Below are 17,372 nucleotides of genomic sequence, written 5' to 3' on the forward strand. Positions count from 1 at the left end.
AATCATGTTCTGACGGTGTGCGGTTTGTTTTGTGTCACGGATGATTTTGTGTCAAATCGACCTCTAATGATCGCTCAAATTGGTTGTTTTCATGTAGAAATTTACACCGTCGCGCGACTCCGACTTGCAACCATCTCAAACTGTGAAGTCAATGCTCTCCTCAGAACCCCCCGGCAATTTCCCACTCGCATTTCTGTTTCAACAGGCATGAAAGTAGCTGTGAAAGATGAATTAAGCACATAATGAGATGTCAGCTACTTCATCAACTTGATAGCTGTTGACTTTTGAGGTTTGATTTTTATTGGTAACTTCCAATTAACTTTTGTAATTCAGCTGATTTAACTAAACAAGTGATGTTTAAACTTCCTTCCGATTCCACCGGTAAATGTCGCCCTCACGCTGTTCCTCCGTCACACGACTGAATGTTTATTTTCATTTTTTCGGAAACCGTTCTTACACTCATTGTCCCCACATGTCTTCTGCTGTGCATGCGTCCCCCCCCCCCAAACGTCTCTTTCTCTCTCTTTCCAGTTGAACTCTCTCAGCGGGGAGAATAAGCGGTTGCGCAGGCAGCTGGAGGACGAGCGGTCCGTGCGCAGACTGCTGCCTCCTCTTCCTCCTCCTCCACCTTCCAGCAGAGCTCCATCGTCCACCTCCCCCTGTCCCCCGGTGCTCACCCGGCTCTCCTCTCTGCGCCCGCCTTGTTCTCGTCCCACCGCCTCCCCCCCCCCCCCCCCCCACCCCCCAGGCGTGGACAGAGCCTCGCTGTTGGGACAGGTGAGTCAGGGGGGGGGGTCAGGCCCAACGCCTCACTGGGAAAAGTGCTCGGCCCGGGAGGACGAGCGGGGATCTGAACAGACGAAGCAACACTGAAGACTTTGACCCGTCATGACTCGTTGGCCTCCACCTCCTCGCCAGGGAGCGAAGTCAGTGCGAGGTTAATGTCCTGCAGGTCCAAGCCGACTCCCAGGGTGCTTTTTGGCCTGAAGGGGGCTCCAGAACCGGCGAACGATGGAATTCCCTCAAATCATGTAATATCCACTCAGGATATTTCTACTGCTGGGCCAGAAGGAGAAGGAGAATTTATTCCAAGAATATATATATATATATATATATATATATATATATATATATATATATATATATATATATATTATGTTTAAATAGATTCTGACACTTAACATCAAAAATGTATGCATCCTCAAAATGCTGTAATGCTCTGAAGAGCGGCAGCCCGTCTTCACGAAATGATCACAAAACTCTAAAGACCAAGATGTCACTTGTCTGCACTTACTTGAAGTAAAGGGTTAGAGGTCATCAGAACTGTCAGAATCTTCAACGTATAATCAAATGAACTAAAAAGAACAGGTTGTTGATGAATGTGTCTTACACAGAGAGTCGCGTCGGACGAATGGGGGGGCGACGTGTCCTCAGTATCCTCGAGTGCCTGTGGATGAGTGTGTGATTGAGTTTATTAGATGTTTGGTATTTTGCTTTATACTAAAAAACCACTTATTGATTCCTCTCTGTTGCTGCCCCCCCCCCCCCCCCCCCCCCCCACCCCTCGTGTTGTATGGACGGGGAAATAAAAACCGATACATTTGTTACTGGTAACACATTGCTCAACGTTTTTTTTCCTTTCATTCGTCCATCCGCGCTTACAATAACAGGCTAGCGCTGCCAGTCCTTTTTCACAGCTGATGATTTACTTCTGAAAGGATGCTGAAGTATTGGTAACCAGCAAGAACCATTAAATAAATGATCTTCAATGTGCGTTTGAAGCCGGGGAGACACTCGCACATGTATTGATCTGCCGGCTTTCCACGAGCATCTGCGCGTGACTCTCGGCTCCTTTCAGACGTTCACGGCGGCTGAACAAGAGCACCTTTGCACACAAGCATGCAAATATTTGAACTATAACAGAAGCAGCGCTATTATACTGTGATAATGAGAATTCTGGGGAAAGCAGGTCTCAGACCACAATTGGCTTCCTCATCTTGCCATTGTCTCTTGTTGTCTCCCCCCTATACCTGCCCCACACTCCCCCACCTGCTTTCCAGTCTCCCTTTTCTTTTCTTTTTTTAATCTTTCATTGTTTTTTGTTCACACATAGCTGTTGTGTAGACGGTCAGGATGTCGTACATTTTAATGATTGCGAGTAGAACTGCGTGTCCTTGTTAGCTTGGTTTTTCCTCATTTGCCGTGTCACGCTCAAAAATATACTTCTTTTATGTGCAAACACACACGGGTGCACCCACTCACACATCTGCACGCATATATAATAGTCTATTGCAAACACTCACACACACACACACACACACACACACACACACACACACACACACACACACTCTTAGACAAACGGCACAGTCATTAAAAATGAAACCACAGGCTTTTTGAAAACTCCCAGGACTGAAGGAAAAGTCAGCGGCGCAGCGGTGAAAAGAGTCCCCCTGGAAACAATGAGGAGAATGATCATTTGTTGTTCTTGAAAACCCGGTGAGGTTTCACAGAGGTTAAGCTTCCCTTTGATGTGTTTTTAACTCGTTTCAGCTCTGTGGAGGGATTAGTCAGCCTCTCGCTCACACACACACACACACACACACACACACACACACACACACACAGATGTCTACGTTTGCACAGACACACACACACACACACATACGCACATCCAGACTCCTAATTTCCACACCATGAGCTCTTCTCTCACAAAGGAGGAAAGCGCAGAACAGGCTCCTTCCTAACCTAATTTCATCAAATGAGATGTGGGTGGTACTTCAACAGCGTATGTGTGGTCCCTTGGAAATCTGTGGTAAACCAGCAAAATATTGCTAGTCAGTATTTTTCTTTTTTTATCCCAAATTAGCGTCGGGCTGCTTGTGAACAGAGTTGGCCCTCAAACACGAGAAAGAGACACAAAGGGAGACGGAGTAGCTGCTGATCATCACTGCACTCATTACAGTGTTTGCATGATATTATCTGATCCCTACTTCAAGGTACAAATGATCGGGATTCCTGTGATGTTTGTGCGTTGCTAGTGTGTGCGTTTCCCCGTAGGTCTCTTAACCGGCTCTGCGACCAAAATGCGCTGCAAATGATTGTTAGTGTTAGTTTTAACCAACTGGGAGTGCCAGATGGGTGAAGAACGACCGTTGTGTTTAATGGTTAGATCACATCTCAATCATTTGCCAGGTTCACTCTTCTCTATGACACCCGATAAAGCTGTTAGAATGAAGCAAGTGGGTTTCATTTTTCATCTGAGTTCATTTGGTTAACTTTTAAATTTTCTTCTTTTTTTTTTAAATCGTCATATCTAGACAGCCTATACATTTGACACCTGGAGGAAACACTTTGAAATGTGAAAATTGCCACTTGGGACAAGAACAGTACTCTGCCGGTGTTGCAATGATTTTAGTAGAAGAGGCGGTTACACCACAAAGAGACGCTGACAGAACAGCAACACGGGGTAAGAAAGGAAGGAAGGAAACTGACAGGACTGCTAAAGTTAGGTCACTCAAAAGAAAAATGTAAAGTAAAGAAAAAGGCGACAGTTGTTCAGACTGGTTTACCTTTAAAAAAAAGGGGGGGGGGGTTGTTATGTGACTACACAGCAGCACTACTGCAAACGCCGACGTTCTGTTGGTGCAGGTGAATTTCGGCTGTGGGCAGAAATGTATTTTTACACGGACGCACACACTGAGTCATTTCTCCACCCGCAACCCACACCCACACACACAATCATCTACATTTTGTATGTAATACATGTTAAAGAAAGACCCAATGCAGATTCAAATAGCTTCAATCGCCTACGAGTACTACAGATTTATATACTATAACTCATTTGAGCATTTTCTTAATGAATCTCCATCACGGCAAGGTGATGGAAATCGTTCCTTTCTCTGCTCTCTGGACTAAAACTTCCAACTATTTTGTAATTCGGGCTTCACATCAATCATTCATTCTTTTATTTTTCCTTCCCTTTGCTTCGCCTTGACAGATACTTCAAATATTGCCCAAACTTTTGCTCCTTCCAAGTTATGCGCATTGTATCCATTTATTATAGCGCCAAAATAAATGTATTAAGCTCCGACAAAAGATGACATAAACCAAGTAAAAAGGAAACGAAAATATCGATGAATTCAAGATTTGTATTCATCAGCTAACGTGATGTATTAACAATAAAACCCAACGTAGTATAACATCTTTTAGCTCATTAACTATATTTAAACAACCTTTGTTTACATTATTGAATAACCGTTTCATTTGCAACCCCGTGTGCAAGTCACCGTTCTGCATATTCCAGTAAACAACGTATGGACTGTGTAGGTAGGGGCCTTTAGTTTGTGGGCGAACATTTATGAAGCCTTCACTTCGCCATCTCGTTTTTTGCACGTCGCCACCTACGCTTTTCACAACAAATGCGAAAGTTTGATGAAAATGTTGAATTGAAGTGGTCATAACCAATGTTATTTATTTAACCCCAATGCTCATTGCTCAATTGGTAGAAAAATAAAATAAGGGTGAAGCTAATTTAACCGTGGTATTAGTCAGCCATAGAGTTGCTGTTTAGTTTCAGTGCTTTTGTTGTGCATATAATGGGTTGTTGGCACTGTAGGGAACTTGATTTGTTGTTAACTGTGTTTAAGTACAAATGTTAATTGGTAAATAACAACGAAAGTAAAGCCGTGCCTCGAAAAGAGAAATTGCTAAAACATTTTTTAGAATATGAATCGTTTTATTAGATGTTCATGTGCTCGGTGAGTGGAAATTACTTTTCCTCGTCTCCCTATTTACTCCTAAGTTCCTGAAAAATGGCTCTGAAAACCACGGATAACTTATAAAAGGACAGGACATCATAAATGTAAAACAAATTAGGAATATAATACCGTTGACAGATTGCACACTGGAACATTTTAACAGTAAGTCTTACTCGGGGTAAGGTGCTACCTTCCATCATCTCAAAGCTCTTAAAGTATGGAAGCAAACTGGGGACAAATGACAGATGTGCCTGTTCATCCTTTAATCGCAAACTGACCATCGGTCCAATGTTTCAACAAAAATCCGATGTGTTCCCTCAAGGAAGAGGTAAAAGCGAAACGGTGGAAAAACAGTCTAAGGCAGTTAGGAAAGGAGATTACAAGACAATTTAAAGGTAAAGCGTTGAGCACTTTAGAGAAAAAGGAAAGGAAGTAGTTAAAGGGATGCATGAGGTGAGAGGCTAAAAGGACGTGAGGAAGCGAGTGGGGGAGTTTAGTGAGAGACGGATGCAGAAGGAAAGGAGGTGCTGTGTGTGTGTGTGACAGTGGAGAAGTTAAGATGGGGAAAAGAGGAGGAACAGACCAATGGGACGTTTAACGGAAAGCTGGTGAGATGCGAAGAAAACCGAACGGTGAGAGGAGCATGAGGAGGGGAGAGTAAGAGATGGAGGAATGAGGGAGACACTGGAGATTTGGGGAGGGTAAAGATGGGGGGAAAAGAGTAGAATGAGAGAGCGGTGGGAGATTTAAAGGTATATATGGAAGAGAGAGCGCCAAAGAAGAGCATATCGTCCTTATCGGCCCGCTCCAGAAAGCCTGCTCCCTAATGGGGCAGGTGTGAAGGGGAAATGAGGACCAGGCCTGATGCTACCTGATTAGCCATCGACTCAAACACATCAAAGGCGGAGAGGGAGGGTAAGGAGTGCAATGTGCGTGTGTGTCTGTGTGTGTGTGTGTGTGTGTGTGTGTGTGGTTGTGGGCTGAAGGTGAGTCACCATTGCTGCAGTCAGTGGGACCTCGAGTGAAAATCACTCTCACTGTCCCCCCGCACACACAAACACAGACACATGGCCATTTTCTTCAACCTTGAAAGGTAAAGCTGCTCTGAATAAGGAGGTCCTCTGAATGGGGGTGTGAGGAGGAGGATGGGGGGGGGAGGGAGAGGAAGGCGGGGTAAATAGACAAAAAGGAGGCTGGAGGCGGGGACACGGTGGTAAGGGGAGGGAGCCGGGAGGAGGGAGAGAACGGGGGGGGGGGGGGGGCAGACATCAAAAAGAGTCATCTTGGTCCATATTAGCGACATAATGAAATTTGCCTTTTAGCTAATGACATCTCAGGACAGCTCTGTTAGTTTTCACATAAATTACATCCGGCCGATCTGCATCTCTTACCTGCTTATTTTGGCACAAAGCCATGCGCGCGCACACACACACACACACACACACACTCACTCAGATGAATAAGTGTGGACACGGGCAAAACGCACACACAGCCACACAGCGATCGGTGGCGAGCGGCCGGTGTCCCTGTTTGAAATTCAACACTCTCAAAGACCGATATCCCTTTCCTGTTCCACACCCTGAATTCATTACTGTCACACACACTTACACACCTATAATCATATTCATCACACTCGCCGGAGCCTCCCCTACCTCTCTCCCTAAATTTCTATCCAAGGGAGCCCCATGATGGCTTCTGATGACCTTCATTAGTCTCCCCCTTTCTCCCCCACGTTCTACCTACTGTCTTCGTGTTTCATCTTCTCTCACACTGCGTATGTTCTAAGACATTTGTTTTTTTTTGTTCTCTTTCTCTTATTTTCCCCTCCGTCACAGACATTCAAACGCTTTGTTTGATGCTCTTATTCACACGTATTCTTTCATCTACTTCTTCCCCGTGCCTTTCCCTTTCAGATTCTCTTATTTCCCTCACTCTTTTTTTTTTTTTAATCCCGTCAATCTTTTCTCATTACTCCCTCTTTCTGTTTCATTAGCATACAGAGTAAGAAGATGGCGCTGGGGGTAATCTACGCCAGTCGGCGGTGACAAAATGGGGGGCGTCATCAGAGGTCGCGGCGCTGTCATCAACCGGCGAACCTTCCGCTGATGGCCGCCTGTCACGCGCTCGCTACTCGCACGTGCGTCACGTGTGCGTTTGCGGCGTGCAGAGGAGAAAGAAGGGACCATGTATCCGTAATCAGGTGTGACACATCACAGTGTAAAAAATGCTGCAATCTCACCTGAAGGCGACGTGCACACACACACACACACACACACACACACGTGCAGTGTTTGTGCTGTGGACCGCCGAGACAGAAACCGACACTGACAGGTATCTGACTACGCTCCGAAATGCACATAACAGCAGCATTAAATAAATGCAGCCGCTTTGTTTTTCTGTGGGGTTTTCGGTTGTTGAGCTTCTGAGGGTTTTTAAGGACGCGGATGTGGGAGTTGTATAGAGCGAGACGGACGGTTATTTTGTCGCATCGTTTACAGAGTAGCGGCATCTTTTGCGATCGACCATCTGTCCTCCTTGTGAATGCACGTATCTACAGATCCTTTCCTCCCGATGCACAGTGACGTACTCTGCAGGCCCGGTGTGGCTTTTCTATTTGCCTTTCTAAGCTGGAGAGAACTGTAAAGGCGCCACACTGTCACATGACCTTTTATTAAATGGCGAGCAAAAACTACGTGACTTTCTTTTAAGTGAGGGAAGGAACTGTGGCTACTTCAGCCGTGATGGGAAACAGTGAATTGACAATAGAGCGCTGAGCAGGTGAAGTGAGGAATGTCTGCACAGGTTGCGCACGTCGTTGACCTGTCTCCGAAGTTCGCCAACGCAGCGGTTGAACAAAGACCTGAGATTCAAAGCAGAATAATACACGACTCACTCATTTCCAGTTCCACTGAACGGGCAATCTATGCATACTTTAGCTTTTTCAACTGATCAAAGCCATCAGAACATTAGAGTAAGTAGAAAAACAAGAAGCTAAATTTACCATCTGACCTTCACAGAATCCAGTTTGAAATCCTGTCATTTTTATTTAAATTTTTTTACTATTTCTTCCTCAACTAGGGAGCGACTAGGGAATGTCACATGACAGTGCAGAAGAACTGAAATCATTGGTGTGTGTTGACGGCCTCCTACTTGCTTTCTTGATTATGAATTGTACGCCACTAACATCTGCGCTTGCGTCCCAACAAAGTGAGTTGCGTCTGGTTTAGACAATAAGTGTCGTTGTATAAAACGGGATGGAAGAGAGCGACGGAGACTCTGTAGAAGTGGGGGAGCGGTCAGAAGTAGCCAAGAGAAGAGCGAGGCGGGGGGGGGGAGAAAGAGGAGAAACATGGTGAGGTCTGAATCCCCAGGAGGCGGTGTTAAGTTGTATTGCTGTGTGAGCCTGTCACTAATAGTGTCCCTGCCATGGCTATGAGAGCTAGAAATACTTTGGTGCTAATAGACAGATTATGGAAATAAACGAAGCATGTCCTGAAAGCCTCTTAGCACGACTTCACCTTTTTATTTATTTATTTCCTGCCATATTCCTTTCTCTCTCTCTCCCTCTCTCTCTCTTCCCCTCTCTACCTCGGTGGCCTTGGCATTGTCTCGCTGAGCGTGTTTCATGTTTTGTCTGACGCTGCGCGCGGGTAGTGTCGTCGCTCTCGCTCGCCCGCTCGCTCTCCCTCTATCTTTTTCTGTCTCACACGTTTTCAAAAGGCACTTTATTTATTGTCCCGGGGGAGCACTACATTATGCATTAACCTGTTCAATTATGCATTCATTTATGCAGCCGTTGCCTTATGTAAATGCACTTTATGATTAAACAAATTGTTTCGCTGTTTGGCCGTGTGTTCCCCCACGTTGAGTGTTTGCCAGTGACATCATGCAGTGGTAGCAAGAGACTCCATGCCGGCAGTGTATATGTGTGATTCCTATTTGTGCCCTACTAAACTGGTGAAGGGGCCTCAGAGATTGCTGGGAATGCTCTGTGGGCTTCGCAAACAGGGAAAAGTAAAGCGTTTTCTTCAGCTGCTTTGTTTGATGCCCCCTAATCCAGAAGACCATTTAAGAGGCTGATGGGAGAAAAAAAAAAAGCGTAATTTTTGGAAGCTGCCCAATTAAAGTATGTGAAGTGGTTTTGGTTTTTCCTCACTTCCACTACGTCAAAGCCAAATACCTTGTTTAGAATATAAAGTATTCTCCATTAAGCTGCATGTGAGTGTGCAGTCATCATCCACAGGATATTTAATGATTTTTGCTTTCTGTAACCACACCGTGCTCGTACAACTAGATTTGAGTTGCACTTGCAGCAAAAGTGTCAGAAGTCTTACTTGTCTTGGCTACGTTTTTATTAGACAGCATGTTTCGCTCAGCCTGACGGTGTTTGTGCCTTTCGTGGGATCGACAGATTCAACGTGGGCCAAATATTAAAGCTTTTAACCACAACAATGTTACTCTGTCAGAAACAACTGCTAATTTCAAACAAACACCCGTTGTAGGGAGCGTTGCGATGTCTTCAGAAGGCCTTGGAAGTCTCCTATTGACTAAAGACGAAAGACAGTTGCTCCAGACATCTTAATCACAGCTAAATATAGACTCTCCCACTATCTGACAAGACAAACGAGCAGCCATTTAAGACAGATGAACTGTGTCTGGATGGCAGGTAGACTTATCTAAACCGCAGCCACACCTTTGATCTACTCCACAATCTCACATTGGTTTCCATCTGATACAGGCTATCTGATTTCACCGCGCCGCTGACGAATGGGAGGCTTTAGAGGAGAAAAGATGAATGGAATATGCATTAAAACATCTTGACTATGCAGTCACTCTATTTTTTTGCGTTGCCCCCCCCCCCCCCCTCTTTCCTCACGCAGCCAGTCCTCAATCATGCGGTCGTAGCACTGGCTGTAACCCCCTCCTCCCCCTCTTCTGTCTCCTCACCTAGATCTCTCTTTCCCTGGGTGCGCCTCGCGCTCGCTCCATCTCACTGTCTCTGGCGGCGTGTGAGTGAGTGATGGAGTTTTAGTGGACCCTGCTAGCAGTCCTGGGGGGGCGGGGGGGGTTCAGTACCACACATCAGAGGCAGAGCATTAGCTCTGTGCATGCTTCGGGAGGCTGGCTTGGCAGAGCACCAGGCCCTAACTACCTCCTCTCCAGCCCGCCAGCCCTCGCTGCTGCAGGCGCGGGCCAGACAAACTACCTGAGCCTCGTTTGCGGTACGAAGCCACTGTTTATTCTCATAATAAACAGCCATAAACAGCCTTTATGAGGACATATGCATGCATTTGTTTCCTGAACACTGTTCCCTGCCACCAAATGAGTTCAAGCAGGTTTATATTGGGTGTTTTAGAAGGAAGGCGGGTCTCCATCTGCATGATATACAGTAAATCTTCATTATCCAAACCTGTGAAAGACTGGTCAGTCTAAATGGTTAAAGGAACAAGCATAATGAAAATAATATGCACTGCAACAGGAAGTTATGGTCTGATCGTATTTTACATTAATAAAACCTGGTGTGAACGAAGCGTGAGAGGTTTAGAGAAAGGACATCGCTTACGTTGGCGAGGGATTCGTGTAGTTCTACTTATGCATACACTAGTGTACAGTATTTGTGTGTGTGAAGGAGAAATAACCTTTTCCAACCACCTGCAGCCTCTTGTATAGTACGTGCAATCTCACATACTGTAATTAAAGAGAGAGAAAAGCTGTTAATCGGTTGTGTTTTGTTCAACAGTTCAGTTTGCAAAACACAAACCATGTATTATTTACCGCTTATTAGTATGCTGCATGCGAACTAAACTTGCAGCACCGAGAGTTCTGACATTCTCTGTGATTGATATCTCTACAGCCGCCGTTATCATATTGCTTTTCATGGCGCAGGGTGTTTTTTCCGTATAACTTTTTATTCTGGCAGCGGACAAGAGGGCATTTATTCTCGCCCTTGGTCATTAAAACAAGCTCGCAGGCCTCTCAGAAGGGGGCCCCGCATGAAACACGTCCCTGACCGTTGTTTGTCCTGAGAAGCATTTTAGAAAAGCAGCTTTATTGTGAGTAGCGGCCTGACGGAAGTAGGAGGGTGTCACCCTGTAGGCAAACAGCCTCAGGCTGCATACACAGCGTCCCTGTGTGTGTGTGTGTGTCCCCGCGTGTACGTGGCTTTGTGTGCGATTCCACAGATGTGCATCAAATGCGAGTGTCAATGTGAAACGCATCTTTTAAGCTTGCACCTTAATTCTGTCGCTTCATTAAAAAGTGATCCTTGAAATGCTACGTTTGCATAATTGATTATATTTCTAATGAAGGACAAGCCAACGTGCACATTCCAACCACGTTAACCAAGCTAATTCCTGGACATTACGTTTGGTTGATACACATTTGAAACAGCTCTCTGGTGTTGCAACAGAATAATTTATCAAAACAAATGCTACATTTTATGCTGCCCCTGAATTGAATGTGACCACCACTAAAAGATGCAATACTTGATACATGCAATATGCATGAAATTATGCTAATGCACAACACGTGCATTCATTTATTTCTACACACGGACATATGTGTAATTTTATTACTGGAATCTGGAAAAGTGTAGATTAATATTCACAATGTGTAGAGATATAAGAGCAGATTCATCTACAGTCTTTTTTTTGTACTACACTTACTTGGCATGAGTAAAAACGTATTGAAGTGAAAGGAACACGAACACATTAAAATTCCATCAATCCAATTTTGCTAAAATATCCATCTGAGTAGTGTGATTCGAGAAAGAAGCATAATCATTATGCCAAAACATATTCAGGAATTATACATTGTAACGTATTCAGGAATCACCTGGATTTATTTGGAACCCCTCAAACTTAAACATGAACTTCACAGAAAGATTAGGAATGTGTTTGTAATCCTTTTGTTGTGAGAATCAATTAAATATTTCAATGCGCAAAACCTCATGTGTAGTGTTCTTATTATTGTATTTTCTCAATCACCTCTGGCAAGATACTTTGTAAATGAACCTCAAGGTAAATTAAATATTCATGCACTTTGAATCAGTCTTTTGGACTGATGCATCACACAGAATCTATATCTGAGGAGCAGCATTGACTGTTTTCTCAGAAAAGTTCAGTTCAAGTCAGAGGCTGTAGCTGTACGCTTCTAAATTCTGTCTCAATGGATGTTTTAGGACATCCACAAACACACATATTACAAACATTCGGCATGCTGGTAACACCTCAGTAGTCACATGCTTGGCTATATATCTATGATAATGGTTACTATACTGATGATCCGAGCTATTTACTTTAAATGGGTCGTTATCGGTGGAAGACTCTGCCTTGTGATGGTGATGAGGGCTTTGACAGATATATTGCCAAGTGGGAATAGGTGGTGGTGATGAGCCACAGGAGTGCGGCTACTATCCGGGGCTTTTCTTTTTCCCTTTTTTTTTTTTTTATTCTCTCCCTGTGTCTCTACACCTCATCGTCGCTTCACCTCTTTGTCCTTTGGTTCAATTTTCGAATCACAAGTCAGGAGCAGTCGAGTGCTGCCGTTCCGCCGCACGACGGCGTGTCTCGGCATACTAAAAGGAGGCGATGGTAAATGCGTGAGTTGGAAACGTATTAGTTAACACAAAGTCTGTGCTGTGTTTTTTTTTTTTATTGAATTATGAAGAATTTACGACAGCAAATTGATCCGGGGTATCGCTTTCTGCGCGGCTCCTGTTCTGCATGTTTAAGATATAGTGCAGCACTTGAGTATCTGTCTCTTTGGGGAGTTGGCAGGGAGCAAAGCATGCCGTGTGATGCTCCGCTCATCCCAATCACAGCTTTGGGTCTTCAAAGAAAATAGGATGTCTCAAGTTCATATTTGACACGGCTAATAATAAAACTACTTAAAACTATAAAGTCGCTCCCAATTTCCCCCCGTTTTCACAAGCCAGTGTTTATCTCCCCATTTTAATTAGTAAGTGGCATTAATTTCTGCTGTTGCTTTTATCGCCAATCATTTACAAGCACAGGGATGATCATGTTAATATTACCGAATTACGGAATACATTTCCTAGGTTAATTAGGTTGTTCTTTTTAATTAGAATGTAATTACGGGAAATGGTGTCTTTTCAAGGGGAGGTCCAGGCCATCAAACAGCACAAGGGGTGCAGTTCCAATGGGGCTGAGCCTGTAGGCAACAGTGCCCTCTGGATGCAACAAATAGAACTGAAACTGCCCTTTTTTCTAGTATTCCTACTACGGTTTGCATGTGAGTCTTTATCATTGTGTCCGGGCAAGTTCAGATTGGAGTAGTGTGTTTATGTGGTAGACCAACACGAACACGGTAACTTCTTTGAAAACAGCGTAATGATTAAACAGTGAGTGAGAAGTTTATACAGTCACCGAACACTCTTCAGCAACTACTAGGATATCGATATGATGTGCTGAAGGCTGCAGTAACAAATGTTTAGCATTACAGTCAGTTTTTTCATCAAACTACAAAGACCCTGTTGGATCTGTGCGTGTGTGTGAATAGAAAAAGGCGAGATGACCTCTGCGTGACGGGATATGATTGTAATGGTAAGTACAACGGTTGTGTTTAACATGATTCTACTATAGCTCACATATTACACATGTTTTAAGGAAGATTTTTCAAATGACATTTCGTTTAATCTAAATAAACATAATATCTGTCTGTGCAGGAGGGTCTTTGAAACAGAATTCAGACCACAACAACACGAGACAAAGAGACGGAGCACAAAAGTCATTTTCTAGTCGTGTTCCGTAGACTGCTTATCCACAACGTCTCTCTTCCAGCAGGTGGTCCATGTAAACATTTGCCACTCATTCATCCTACGCTCAACAAGGCGGAGGTCTGTATCCTCGCTGATGCTCCGCTGCTCAAAAGCACAAACCTCTCCTCAAGCATTGGCAACTTCGCCTTATGGACTCTATAGGCTTCTTTTATGCGTGTTGATGTGGTTGTGTATCTCAGGCCCTGCCAGGGGGGCCGGATGGGGGTGAGGGGGGGGTTAGAGCTCAGGGACAGTGTGTGTCGAGCCTGCTCCGGCATCACATGAGCAGAGCCGCACCGCCAAACTAAAACACGTATTCTTGCGGCAAATGGAAATATGATTAATACATTACGTTAATAAATAAAATGTGAGTTATTTTTAAAAGAGTCTTTGATTGCTAGTCTGAAATCGGTTACTTGTGTCTGGGAACACTTCCACTCACAGTCTCTGGTGTTTTTCAAAATGATGGCTGCCACCACGAGCTGAGGAGTTATTAATGTGGTCGTCTGCAGGTCCTCACAAGTCAAGTGTTATTATTTCTGCGCTGGTCGGCGTGTCTTTATACCCGCGGTGTGCTTGCCCGTGCGACTCACACCAACACCCTCTCCCTCCATCACACTCACAAACAGCTAACGTAGGGCTGTTTACCTGGCCGGCTATCTCCAGGCCAATCCTTCACATGGGGTAAGGCAATTACAAACTCTGCATGTCACCACCACTATGCCACCCACCCACCCACCCACACACACACACACACACACACACACATTCATTTTGGCACACACTCGGAGACACACCCCTTCGCCTCGAACCGCGCTGCACACTTTCTCCCTATTTCATCTCGCTCCAGGTCCCTCTCCCTCCCTCTCTGCATGTCATTCTCTGTCACTCGCCTTGTGCAAAATTGCAGTGAGGCAAGCTGCCACAGTATTGAGGAATAGTGTCATATACTGGCAATTTCCTCCCCAGGTGTCAGGCATACTTTACCTTAATATGTCTGCAGCGACTCTTAATAAAACAGTCTTGTCTATATACATATCTCTACCGCAGACCCCGGCCTGCGCCACGCTGCACACGGCACTCAATAGCATGCTGTTAAATATTTACCTCCGCTGAATGTCAATGGAAGAGGAGTAGGTGGAGAGGAGGAGAGGAGACGTGGGAGAGAAATGGAAAATGTGTCCCCGGTTGGTGTTTTAGCTGTCTGGATCTGTTCCAAAGCAGTCTGGGAGAAATTCCATATCAGCCAGCGGAATGTTTTAGGATATCGTGACGCCGTATCAATGTAGCCTGCCTGCTTGAGTGGAAAGAAAGAAAAAACAACAAAAAAAAAAAAAAATGGCGAGGAATGGGAAATTGAAAAACAGTTGGGTATTTGTGACTAGAGTATTTGGATACAAAGAAATGTACTGTACCTGTCTGCCTTGTGTTCATAATCTCCGAGCCTTGTCAATGTGCTGACGAGTCTTTGACTCAGAAATGAACAGTATGTCTCCCGCAGAGAGTCTGGGAAAACGTTATCACAACGCCAACCAAGACAGACTGTTCGGGGTAAGGATTAGGCCATGCATTGCAGGAATTCGCTGCTAAGCATGCTTTATTGTTTTTGTTGTTGCATCTCAAATATGCAGAGCTGTATTGCGTCTCTGTGTGTCTTGTCAGCTGCTGCTTTTGCAGAAAGGTGCAGTAGGGATGAGGAACACAATTAGACACTTGACCTTCACCTTCAAGGTTCTGCAGGCTCAGATTGATTTTGGCGTGTGTCTTTTTTTCAAAGTGATATAGATGCACAGTACATAGCCTGGATAATTTCTAACATTATACATCAATTGGCGACCCATTCAAGTAGTGTGTTTACCCAGAGACGGCTGCACGTCAGAAGCCACAATCTACCGTCCAACCCTGCAAACTTTGTCACTTTGTCAGCAGGACTAGTCTCTTCGGTGAAAGTTTGAAAAGTGTCTAGTGGATGTTAACTATGTGGCAGGTGATCCCGGTAATAATCATGAGCTTGAAGGAAGGAAAGCTAACATCTCCTTCAAGTGCAGATTCTCCAGCTCAGACTAGCAGGCAGAAATATCCTCAGCGAGGGGAAACAGGGAAAAAAAAAAGCAAGAAAAACGACGGCTGGCTTTTTAATGACTTTCTGCACATTAGAATAATCTGTCATTTCAATTAGCGGGATTGTCATCTGTGAGATGTCTCCCACTGCATCCACACATACCACACATACCTTAAGGTTGTCATCTGTACCCCTCATGGGAGAGAAGCAGGGTTGTCAAAGCAACCCCCCTCCACCCCGCCCCTACCCCCTCCCCCACGCACACACACACACACACACACACACACACACCACCCGCACCACAACTACACACACACGCCATCCCTAAAAAACAAAGCGAGGTTTCAAGGGAAATTGCTTGACAGCAGCTTAAAAGCCAGTCAGGAATAACTTATCAGGCGAGGGCTGCCATCGTGCCTCGCGGGGTCATTTCATTACGATTACCTTACCCTCCTTAACTCAAAGAGAGCGAAGCAAGAGAATGAGTAAGAGAGGGAGGGGGCGGGTTGCAGGTGCTAGTGGTGGTGGTGGTGGTGATGACGGCAGGGGGGGGGGGTAAACTCTTCAAGATAGATAGAAAGGAAGCCGAAGTCTCAGAAAGTGCTTAACTTTTACTTTTCTTCTTTCTCACTTTCTCACGTTTTTAAACTTGTCCCGGTAATGAGCTTACATCTTCTTCTTTTTTTTCTTCTTCTTTTGGGCTGCTCCCCACTATGTACAGTATGTCATTGCTGTTTCCTCTCTCCGGCAGGTACTATGGAATGTTTCAAGCTGTACGGGAGAAAGAAAAGCGTGAGCAGTTTATTTATTTCCTTGTATTGCCTTCGGTTTTTTAAGGTCAACGTTGATATACAATGGAACATATTTGACCCAAGACCTTATTTCCCTGCAGGGCTTTTGCTGCCTTCAGTACAGTGTGTGCAACAACAGGGATTTCCACCAGAGAAAAATAACCTTCATGTCCAGTGCACTAACTTCATTAAACTTTCTTTTTTTTGTTTATTGAGGATTACTTGACCCACTTTCAAGCTGTTATTACATCCATCTAATTATGTTTTCTAGGTTAAGGAAGCATGTATTTCTTTTTCTTCCTCCTCTTCTTTTGTACCTCAAGGCAATTAAGTGGCTTTGAGAAAATAAGGCAATATGGCATGTAGGGATGATGTTATGATTGCTAATTATGCTCTGATGCAGCCCTGAGAAATGCTGTGCGCTCTGGCTTTTGTCCGGCCGGCTTTGCCAGCCCAGATAATATTTATGAAATGTAGACATTCTTGGGGCTGAGGCAGGGTCTTTATAATGGGAGACAGATGGGGTCTGCTTCGGATTAAAAACATCGACTCCCCTATCTGTGGGAACACCTTCTCTCTGTCCACGTGTGTGTGCACTTAAATGTGTGCACACGTTTGGCTGAGCGCGCTTTGCATCCGCGCGTGTGTGTGTGCGCCCCGATGTTCGCTCATGTGTGTGTGTGTGTGTGTGTGTGTTTGTGTGTGAACGCAATTGTCTTTGACAGTCGCAGTGTAGTTATTTTTTAATGCATTTCTGAGTTCTGATAACTATCGCACAGTCTGGCCCTTCCAACGGCTTAAAGATCCCACAGTGGAAATGGGAATAATTGTACAAAGACGCTTCTCGGTAACAACAAAATATCCCTTACAATTACATAGCCGGAGTTTGTTTAGGCCAGAACTTTGTTATTGCCAAAGCTCTATTTTCAACTAAATGTTTCTCCAATCCTGATTCATCAAAACCAACGAACCTCCAGGGC

At 44.7% G+C, this 17,372-nt stretch overlaps 1 protein-coding gene across 1 annotated transcript in view; it reads left to right on the forward strand.

Moving 5' to 3' along the window:
- Nucleotides 1-1,614, forward strand: part of LOC120811897 (uncharacterized) — a 37,123-nt gene extending 35,509 nt beyond the window's left edge. The window contains exon 18 of the mRNA XM_078095805.1: nucleotides 532-1,614. Coding sequence (XP_077951931.1) covers nucleotides 532-873 — 342 coding nt within the window. The 3' untranslated portion in view covers nucleotides 874-1,614. The remainder of the gene's footprint in view (nucleotides 1-531) is intronic.
- The last annotated feature ends 15,758 nt before the right edge of the window (nucleotides 1,615-17,372 follow it).

Source organism: Gasterosteus aculeatus, chromosome 21, assembly GCF_964276395.1.
Source record: "Gasterosteus aculeatus chromosome 21, fGasAcu3.hap1.1, whole genome shotgun sequence".
Lineage (NCBI taxonomy): Eukaryota > Metazoa > Chordata > Actinopteri > Perciformes > Gasterosteidae > Gasterosteus > Gasterosteus aculeatus.